Source organism: Tiliqua scincoides, chromosome 1 (genome assembly GCF_035046505.1).
Source record: "Tiliqua scincoides isolate rTilSci1 chromosome 1, rTilSci1.hap2, whole genome shotgun sequence".
Lineage (NCBI taxonomy): Eukaryota > Metazoa > Chordata > Lepidosauria > Squamata > Scincidae > Tiliqua > Tiliqua scincoides.
Genome location: NC_089821.1, coordinates 139,506,454 through 139,517,442, shown reverse-complemented (window position 1 = coordinate 139,517,442; position 10,989 = coordinate 139,506,454). Strand labels below are relative to the sequence as shown.

General features: G+C 42.4%; 1 protein-coding gene across 1 annotated transcript in view; it reads right to left on the bottom strand.

Moving 5' to 3' along the window:
- Window positions 1-2,422: 2,422 nt before the first annotated feature.
- Window positions 2,423-10,989, bottom strand: part of LOC136661018 (uncharacterized) — a 30,846-nt gene continuing 22,279 nt past the window's right edge. The window contains exons 3-9 of the mRNA XM_066638071.1: window positions 8,919-10,544; window positions 7,810-7,875; window positions 7,438-7,538; window positions 5,972-6,060; window positions 5,558-5,703; window positions 4,674-4,826; window positions 2,423-3,006 (exon numbers count right to left, since the gene is read on the bottom strand). Coding sequence (XP_066494168.1) covers window positions 2,678-3,006; window positions 4,674-4,826; window positions 5,558-5,703; window positions 5,972-6,060; window positions 7,438-7,538; window positions 7,810-7,875; window positions 8,919-10,443 — 2,409 coding nt within the window. The 5' untranslated portion in view covers window positions 10,444-10,544 and the 3' untranslated portion in view covers window positions 2,423-2,677. The remainder of the gene's footprint in view (window positions 3,007-4,673; window positions 4,827-5,557; window positions 5,704-5,971; window positions 6,061-7,437; window positions 7,539-7,809; window positions 7,876-8,918; window positions 10,545-10,989) is intronic.

Sequence of the window (10,989 nt, the reverse complement as noted above, 5' to 3'; positions counted from 1 at the left end):
ACCTCTCACCCCACATCCCCCCTACCCAGGGATGTGCAGCCTCTGGCAAGCCTGGCGAGCTCCTCCGACTCCCCTCGCCCTGCAGCAGGTCGGTCAGCATCCCTCTCTCCCTCATCCTCTCTTCACCACTCACACACAGAGCCAGGCCCCGGTGTGCCTGCCGGGGGTTGCACATTCTTGCCCCTGCCTGTTTTTGTCTCTCCCCCCCAAGCCTTGAGCATAACAGCCTTTCTCTCCCCCCCCCACCCTGGAGCATCACAGCTTCTCTCTTCCCCCCCCCCCAAACCTGGAGCATCACAGCCTCTCTCTCTCTCCCACCACCCCAAGCCTGGAGCATCACAGCCTCTCTTTCCCCCCACAGCAAGCCTGGAGCATCACAACTTCTCCACAACACAAATGCTCCCCCCTCCTCTTGCACACACAGGCTGCCCCCTTCTTACACCCACCGATGCTCTGTCCGTCCCCCCCACACACTCTGATATAGCAGGGAGGGGCACCTTCACTCACCTCATCCAGCACCTGAATGTAAGCCCCCTCAAGCTGGCAGCAACCTGCCATCACAAAGAAAATACTGTCTCCTTTGTCAGAATGCCCGTGTTTGCTACTTCCACCAGCTCCAGGTAAGGCTCAGTTCTCACCATGAATCCAGAGGTTCGGTGCGTCTTGACAATTCAAGTTGTGGTTGAATTTTCCACTTGTTCATTGCAGCAGAGAGATAATGTGATCCCCTATTTGTGCACATTTGACCCCCTATTTGTGCGCATTTGTGCGCAGATCAGACGGAAAGCTCTTCAACCTCTCCAGACTGAGAGCAAAGTCCAAAGTCCAGCTGAAATGTCTGCGAGACTTCCTCTTTGCCGACGATGCAGCTGTCACTACTCACTCTGCCAAAGATCTCCAGCAGCTCATGGATCGTTTTAGCAAGGCCTGCCAAGATTTTGGACTGGTGATCAGCCTGAAGAAAACACAGGTCATGGCTCAGGATGTGGACTCACCTCCCTGCATTACAATCTCTGAGCATGAACTGGAGGTTGTCCATGACTTTGTGTACCTTGGCTCAACGATCTCTGACACTCTTTCTCTCGATACCGAGCTAAACAAGCGCATCGGTAAAGCAGCTACCACGTTTTCCAGACTCACAAAGAGAGTCTGGTCCAACAAGAAGCTGACGGAACATACCAAGATCCAGGTCTACAGAGCTTGTGTCCTGAGTACACTTCTGTACTGCAGCGAGTCATGGACTCTTCGCTCACAACAGGAGAGGAAACTGAACACATTCCACATGCGCTGCCTCCGATGCATCCTCGGCATCACCTGGCAGGACAAAGTTTCAAACAACACAGTCCTGGAACGAGCTGGAATCCCTAGCATGTATGCACTGCTGAACACAGAGATGCCTGTGTTGGCTCAGTCATGTTGTAAGAATGGATGATGGCCGGATCCCAAAGGATCTCCTCTATGGTGAACTCATGCAAGGAAAGCGCCCTACAGGTAGACCACAGCTGCGATACAAGGACATCTGCAAGAGGGATCTGAAGGCCTTAGGGATGGACCTCAACAAGTGGGAAACCCTGGCCTCTGAGCGGCCTGCTTGGAGGCAGGCTGTGCAGCATGGCCTTTCCCAGTTTGAAGAGACACTTGGCCAACAGTCTGAGGCAAAGAGGCAAAGAAGGAAGGCCCATAGCCAGGGAGACAGACCAGGGACAGACTGCACTTGCTCCCGGTGTGGAAGGGACTGTCACTCCCGAATCGGCCTTTTCAGCCACGCTAGACACTGTGCCAGAACCACCTTTCAGAGCGCGATACCATAGTCTTTCGAGACTGAAGGTTGCCAACATGATATTTGTGCGCACCTTGCTATGCACACTTTCCTGGAAGTAAGCCTCATTGAACACAATGGGACTTCTGAGTAGACAGGACTTACTTCCAAGTAGATATGAATAGGATTGCACTCTAGAAGTGCAACATGGCTTTTCCAAACATGCTAAAAGCACACTCTGGAGCTCTGCCTGCCAAGCAGAGACTCCTACTGCTGCTTGAAATGGTTGGCAACCTTCCGTCTCAAAAGACTATGGTATAAGCCTACAGCATCTGCTATTCCAAGGCGGTCTCCCATCCAAGTACTAACCAGGCCTGACCCTGTTTAGCTTCCGAGATCAGATGAGATCACTACATTAATGGTCTTGGTGCTAGGCAGGGGCGGTCTGGGGATCCTGTCTGTACCACTGGACACAACCCTCAAGTACCACCAGTAGAACAAGTACCACTGGTTACAAAATACTATTTTGGACACTAATGGAAATGAAGTATGTGATCTTTTGAATCTGAGCATAATTGGTCCTCAGTCCTCTGACAGTCCTTCCTATGTACCATGCACCCATTCTGAACATCAACCAAAGTTACAAGGACAGCAAGATGCCACATTTATTAACATTCATGCACAGTTGTTGGTTTCATTCATTCCTTTTTTTTTACATAAAGCATATAAAGTACAGTGTCCAAAATCAAAATGGAGAAAATATTACAAGACTTAAACTTTCATTAAGTTAGAGGAAAAAGGGTAATACAGAAATTAAGATTTGCCAAAAAACAAAACATTGCATTTGTTCTATCATAATAAACAAGTCATTAATACTAATAAAGGGCAGCATTGCAGCTTCCATTGGCATTTTTTTTTTTACAAGCATTCAGATTGCTCAATAGATACTCTGTACGTTTCACTGGGGCTAGTTCTTGGTTGCAAAGGACAGTCCGGTGATTTGGCTCTGAGTTTCAACTTGGCAGGGTCTAGAGTAAGGAGGTTATGAATGTTATCCTGCTGAAAGGCAGTGGATTGCAAACGTGCTCTTGTCCCAGACAAAACAGATTGCTCAAAGCCTCCGTCCTCCTTTGTGCATCTCTTCTTTACTATTGAAGACAGTACACTAATCACCACTACAAGGACAAAGATGAAAAAGACAGTGGTCCCTACAAGAATCTCTGCATAGCTATACAAGGAGCCAATGCCTGTAGAGAAAGAAAACTGGGGTTGAAATGCATACAATCCAAAATGCCTTCTATACACAAAATAATTTGGCCAACAAGTTAGGGCTCCTAGAAACTAGGCAGGGCTCTTAGCAACTCAGCATTTATCTTTTCTTCTCCTTCACAATCTAGTTTGTATCTGTTCTGGTTGTTTGAGTTAATGCATGTTAGGGTGAAGACAGAAGTAATGTTTTTAAGAACATAGGTGGCTTGATTTGGTAGTTCCCTCACTGCACTCAGTATAAATGGAGCCTCTTCTAGACGGGTTCTGAATAACCAGTTCTGCAAATTTGCAACAGGATTTACAATTTGAACTTTCATTTTTTAGAAGACCACTGACTGGACAGTCCTTTAAAATCTGAAGCACTTGTGTGCTCTCTGAAGCACTTGGTGGGCCATTGTGAGATACAGGAAGCTGGACTAGATGGGCCTCTGGCCTGATCCAGTGGGGTTCTTCTTACATTAAAAACACTAATCACTTCTTCCTTCCCTGGAACCATTTTGCAACTATAATTTAAATGTTTTACACATTAAATATTAATGAAAAGCAAAAGATAACCCTAGAAGGTTGTATCTTATGGTCTTCTGCTTGCAAGAAGTCCAGCTTGGTGAAAATTACTCATTGTATGATGTTCCCTTCCCTCTGCAGCTCCCTGCAATTTGTGAGGGTCCCCAAATCCTCAGGAACAAATTTTCCTGGGGGTGTTAAGTTGCTGTAGGAGTAAAGGGAGATTGCAAGTAAGGAAGGACAATTTTTAAACGCAGGGTTTCTTCTGCTTCTACAACCCAGAACGAACACATGTACCATTGCAAACAAAAGACTGGCTGATCATTGTACACTCAGTCTGTACACTGACTGACAAGTACCACTGTCAGGCTGTTCCCCTCAAGGTTCCCTCCGCCTACCAACTTGGATTCGCTGATGAGTCAGCATTTTATTTTGGACAACAAGCCATTTAGAAAGTTCAGAAGAACAAACATGGTTTGCTTCATATTGCTATCCTTTTATTGCAGTCCTCTTATATCTATGTATGGTGGAAACAATTAGATTTTATTTTTATTCTAAATTTCATTGCACTGTTCTGATTTTGTGTTGTTGAATGACTTGCATTTTGCCTGTTTTTGACAAGGAAAGTCAGAATAAAAATCATTAAAATAAATAAAATCTATCAGGGCATATGAACTATTTCTGCAACCATTTCATCTCACTGAATTTTTTAAATTGTAGAAACACCAACCAGCTATATCTAGATCAGTGTTTCTCAAATTGTGGGTCGCGAGCCTATTTCACGTGGGTCCTCATTCTTTCCAAATTTTATTTTTATTAGACTTGATGCTACCATAGTATGTGACTGCATTTGGGGAAATATTACAGGCTTATATTTTTAACAAGCTACTATGCATATTCTTTTATGAATGATAGTAAATGGGACTTACTCCTGGGTAATTGTGGATAGGATTGCAGCCTAGGGTTGTTAAATTTTCCTGCTTGATGATGTCACGTCAGGTCATGACATCATTTCTGGTAGGTCCTGACATTCTCATTCTAAAAAGTGGGTCCTGGTGCTAAATGTGTGAGCACCACTGATCTAGATTATAACCTTAAATTCCCCAAAGACAGTTAGAGCTGCCATTTTATAAATACTTACCTGATCTGGGGCTATGAACACACAAGGTACCCAATTTTGTCAAAGAACGATCCTCATACTCTTCTTTACATTGACATATGTATGTACCATACCCATTGAGGCAGATTGCTGCATCACCACATAGTTCAATCCCAGAACTGCATTCATCTACATCTAGCACGTGGGAATAGAACAAAACAGTTCTGCATCAACCAAATTTAAACTTCCAACAGCTCAAACAGTGATATGAACCATTCCTAACCAACAAAACAGCTCCAAATGGACACCATATTCATCTCTTCATATATAGTGCTACTGATTGCACCAGGTCTTAAAATCTGATGAATTTGAGAGGCCAGTTAAACTTGGGCACTGAGGTTTTATGATGTCACCATTTAATCACAAATATGCTTAATACGAACAATATTTGAAAACAGAAGGCCGTCAAGAGAACAAAACAATTTGATTACTTAATGATAGCATATGATAATCTGCATCAAAATTTCTCAACTTTGTATTTTCCTGGATATTAGGAACCAGTCCTTGCATGCAGAAAGGTCTTGAAATGTTCCAACTTGTTAAAAAAAATCCCTTTTCATTTCCACTTAACATTTCAGTTTGTTGCTTGCTTTCAACACTTCACAGCTAGGCACATCAGAACCACAACCATACAGGTATACACCATATGTAACCATACAGAGTTACATAGACTCTGTTGTGGCCATAGCAGAAATGGACAACACTTATACTCACAGATTTCCTGTAGATGCAGCAGATTATGAAAAGCCTTTACAAACACAAAACTCTTGTTGACTGAGCTGTTAACGTTGTTAATGCACAATATTGTTAATGCTTCTATGTTAACTTACACCTTCACTTTATGTTGTCCACAGTTTCTCACATACCTCCTACCGAAACCAGTCGAATCTCGCCAGCTCCCATAGATCCACCACTAAGGTCTTTTAGCTGGGAATGTATAAAGTGAGAGATGTTCTTTTCTTCTGGTTTTAGGTGCAGCCAGAATGTGAATATCAGGTTTGGGCCATTTCCTCTACATATAAAAAAATGGAAGCATCATTTTTCTTTTGTCATTAGACAGATTCTAAGGGATGAATGCATTGATCTGAGATCTTTATTATAAATTTGGGAAGAAGGACGACATAGGATGCAAGTATAAGACAGATCACAGATGTGGAAAAGAGGTACATCAGAATATTGGTGCCTTCTTTCACAAGTGCAGAGAGCACTCAGTTTCAATGCCAAGTATACAAATACAATTTATGTTACTCATAAGACAACCTATAGCTCAGCTGCTGTACCTTCTCATTTCATTTTCTTCCTTCTTGATGATTTCCTTTAATCCAATTTCTTTAACTTTGTTTGAGAAGAGTTTCACTTTCTCTTGTACCTGGAAAGAGAACACACTGAGTGTGTGTGCATTACCCAGCAGTTCCTCATTGGCAGTCAAAATAGAAGTGTACATAATTGAAGTGTACAATTAGCAGCCTCCTTCATTTCTGCAGACCCTGTAAAGAAAATCAGAAGTCCTGCACTTTCAGGTCTGAAAAAACTGCCAAGGTAGGGTAAGGAGCAGTGATCTTCTTGCACCAGTCTGCTGCTCCTCCTGCTACTTTCCGTGATGCAAGCTGCATCTGGTGGCTTCACACAGGTGGGCTGGTGGTGTTCCCACCTAATTGTGATAGGGCTGTTTTTAAAGAGACACGATCAATTGAAATTTACAGTTTTTACCAAGGAGATGAATTTTACCTTTGGGATCAAGCTTTCCCTTCTATTGCGAGGAGACATTCCCCCCCACCCCATGCACATCTTCAACATCCTCATCAAGAGACCATTTAAATCACCCAGAAGTTGCTATCTCTATCTTGGGATCAGCAGGCTACAAACTAAAATGTTTCTAAACTTAAATCAGCATGACCACCTGTGTGGGATATCACTTCTTAGACACCAAACACTTGAACCTAACTCAGTGGTTCCCAAACTATTGATTGTGACCCACTAGAGGCAGTCTGTGAGGCAGAAGAGCTGTACAGAATGCACAGGCAGAAAGCAGCCGGGCAGGTTCATCCCAAGATGAGCATTCAAGACCACTGCACTCTTTTTTATTCTATGCAGCTGTGAGGTGCTATGCAAATCATGGGGGGAGGTGCAATCTCCTTTATTACTCCCCAGTTGATCCAGGCAGGTATGCCTAATCAGTCCGAGCCTTGAACAGTTATATGTGTCTTGTTTCATTGTTCCAGTGTGCCTTGCCCTTCTTTAATGACATCACTTCCCGTTTAATGATATCACTTCTAGTCCTAGTAGGTATTAGGTAGGTCCCCATAGACCATCATTTTTAAAAAGTGGTTTAAAAAGGTTGGGGTTTAAAGTGGTTTAAAAAGGTTGGGAACCACTGACCTAACTGCTTCCTGGTGTCAGTTTTGAACATCGCTGCCCAATTAAAAACTTATTTGCAGTTTGAAAGTTTGCATGAACTCTTAAGATAACATATCAACTGACATTGATACTGAAGTTAGAACTTGTTTTGTACTATCAGTACGGTATCACCACATTGATCTACTGTGGAGCTTTTTTTTCTAGACATACTATATAAAATATGGAGTATAACAATGCTAGTTACTTGGTGCCTCTCATTACCAGGCTTTGCCATAAGTAGTGTCTCTCTGCATTATTAAATAGGAAGGATGAAATCAAGGAAGGAGATTTATGCTACTTTCAAGCATGATCTACATAATGATACATTCAGTGCCATTTATTTTCTTACCTGAAGCTTAATGGATTCTATGAGGGCTTTTTCTTGCTCACTTCCATTGTGTGGGATCTGTCCTTTATGGTCTATGCCAAAAGTTATTTCAAACAGAACATCTGCAGAAGGCCCAAAATGTTGCCAAAAAACAAGAATAGTGAATGTTCACTGCTAAACATTTCAAGCTTAATAGCACTCCAGATATTTATAGTATTAAAGCAAAATGTTCTTTGCCCGGAGGGGCTTATCTGCACCTTAACTATCATTTGTTAGCAGTTAGTAGTGTTTAAGTGGTCAGGTGACCTAAAACAGTCATTTTATATTAAGAAAGCAGACTTGCATTTTTCCCACCCTCAAGGAAGTCAGGAAGGAGTAAGAGACTAGCATTACCTCCAGGATCGTGTTGGGATTTCAGGATGGTATAATTTTCATGTAACCTGAAAACAGAGATATTCCCTAGGGGAAAAGAGCAATAGTATTTTTTAGTTTAGGATCTGAACAAGCTAGTTTTGCAACAATTCCCATAAAAGCAGTCAAATGGCCCCCAAACATATAAGGGAAAATACAAGTGCAAAGTTTAGACAGTCTTCTTTCCTATCCCACCAACATCTTGCTGGCCAAGGTTCACCACACAGTATATAGTGGCAGATGTGCAGCAAGTAGCCACAGCAATTCTTAGCTCCTAGACATGTTTTGTGGTATAAATTACTTTATGGACTTTTGTGGAAAAGTGGTGGAGGTATCATCTTCACTGTTATGCGCCCATCTGATCCACTGGGTTGCAATACACTTTTATACATACTACCTTTATATGTGCAGAAAACAGATTGTATACATGTATACAGCCTTAAATATTGGCTATTATTTAGAGCACAACAATGTTGTAATGTTTTCCTGCTAATAAGTCTTCTGATTTAACATCTAGACCAGTGTTTCTCAAACTGTGGGTCAGGAACTACTAGGTGGGTTATGAGCCAATTTCAGGTGAGTCCCCATTCATTTCAATATTTTAATTTTAATATATTAGACTTGATGCTACCATGGTATGTGACTGCATTTTGGAAAATGTTAAACATCTGTACTTTTAAGAAGCTACTATGTATATGCTTTTAGCAATGATAGCCAATCAGGCTTATTCCTGAGTAAGTGTGAGTAGGATTGCAGCCTAGGAAGGTTAAAACTCTTCCTGCTTGATGTCACTTCCGGTCATGACATGACTTCCAGTGGGTCCTGACAGATTCTCTGTCTAAAAAGTGGGTCCTGGTGGTAAAAGTTTGAGAACCACTGATCTAGACCTTTACAAAACCAAGAAACATTGTGTGCTCAGGAGATTTCAGCTTCAAATTACACCAGATTTTATTAAACAAGTTGTGATACACACAAAGCTCAGCAAGAATCTTTATAGCTCATTCTCTCTCTCCCCCTTCCTTCAAGTACTCATTTCATCACTTTCCACAGGCAGATAAACAGTTAAGAATTCAAGACACCCACGAACTTACCATAGGAATTATTTTTATGTTCTTCTCCCAAGGATGCTTCATGGCTTGACACCCAGTCAGGAAGAGGGTAGGGATGATTGGGTGTTGTACCCTTCTTCAGTGAGTGAGCTGTGTTTCCTGAACTGGCAGGATATGAAACGATTGTTGCCTCCACTTGACTGTTCCCGAGTTGTTCAATCAGGTAACCTGAAGAATTTAAAGAGGCAGTGCTCATGAGTTCACTATTAAGTATTCTTGGAGGATGGGCACTCAACACATTAGGACTGCCTAAGGTGGTCAGATGGGATTTTCTTTTAACGGCCAAAGTTTCTGGCATTTCTGTAGTGAGAAACTCAGATTTGTTTATTCCCTTGGCTGCAGCTACTGCTACATACTGACCATTATTGCCATTTTCTTGTCTATATTCTTGATTGTCCCTCTGTTCCCCTTCAAGTGCTTCTTTCAGTTCTAAGTGTTGAAAGTTCATTACTTTTGCAGCCTTCCTAGAGAAGCCATCATTAGATGTCAGAGCATGGAGATCTTGTTCCTGTTCCTCCACTGGGGTACTTTTAGGAGGAGGAATGAGAATTCCCTGTTCTTCTAAGGAAAGTTGTGAAAAAGTAGTAGCACTCTGCAAGGTGTATTTTCCAAAGATTGCTCTTCCAGTGTCTTTCACGTGTGCTGGCCTCTGGTGTGTGGTTATATGACCTACAACTTCAGATTTGGCAGATTCAGAGATGGTTCCAGTATCTTTTGCAGGCACCAATTTTGTCATTGTTCTGAACTTTTGGGAAAGATGTGGAGAAGCAGAAGGGGCTGTTGGCTTGGACAGCACAACTTTTTCTTCATTCTCTGAGCTCTCTGATCCCAAGACTGGAATTTTCTTTAAATTGTTTGGTGAAGTTTTAATCTCAGTTCTATCATCAAAAGATGGTTTTGCAACCTGCATCACCTTCACATCAAGAACATTCAGGGTCACATTTTCTGTGGATTTCAAGGGAGACATTTGCGTGGTATTACCAAGAGGCACACTCAGGAATGCTGGCAAGCTCATGGCATTGCCACTTTCGTTCCATGCCTGTCTACTAGTCATTCTTGTTTCATCACTAAGCTTTCTGCTCATCCTTGCAAAGTCCAGAGCGTGCGTAGAGTGCATTACATATGACTTAGGGAAAAATATAGCGCTGCTGTTAGATTTCAAAACAGGTTCTTCAGTATCACCACCACCACCTGTCAAATTTGATGTTTCATAATCATTGAATATATAATACCGTCCTTTAAAATGCTTATGACCAGGGTTTTGAGAAGAAACTTTTGATAAAAACACTACATGGACTGCTACAGCCTGTGCAGCAAAGATCAAAGTACCATGGTTTCTGCATGCATAAACTACTTTGTTTTCCACACTTGACAAGACCCCCTGAAATATGATCTTGTCCTGATTTTCTTTGCAAACAGAGTTCCCCTCAAATCCTTCTACATAAATCAAGATATGCTTCTGAGGACCAGCCCAGATGGTCCAGTTGCACCAGATATTGCTTTGCATACTGCTGAGAACCGGAGGAGAAAAAGTTCCAACTTCATCCTTCAGGACAACGTGGCAACTTTTTGCAGGGAGGTAAGCCAACAGCCAAGGAAGTTCCAACTCTGTAGACAGAAGAGAAGGCAAAAAGGTACAAAGTGATCATCTCACTGATGAAATCTGATTAATCCTTCTAGAATATTTATTTTCCTTATTGCATTTTCACTACATTTTTGTGCTTCATGCACTGTAGAAGCCAGTGTTTCTCAGCATTTGCCCTCTATCTTACCACTTCACATGGTCCACCTATTTTAAATATCACCGGAAATAACTGGTGATGACATCCAGTTACTTCTGGGTTGAGAGGCCAGATGTGATGCAACAAGCACCTGTGAGAGGCTGAGAGTGGGTAGGAGGGCTTCTTTTGAGTGCAGGAAAGTATGCTTTGGAGTTCTGCCCACTGAACTGAGCCTCCTACTACTGTTTGTTGCATCTCACTCCTGGTCTCACTGTCGGGCAGCACAGCAGGTGTCCAAGGGTCCTGTGTGTACTACCAGACACCACCTCAAG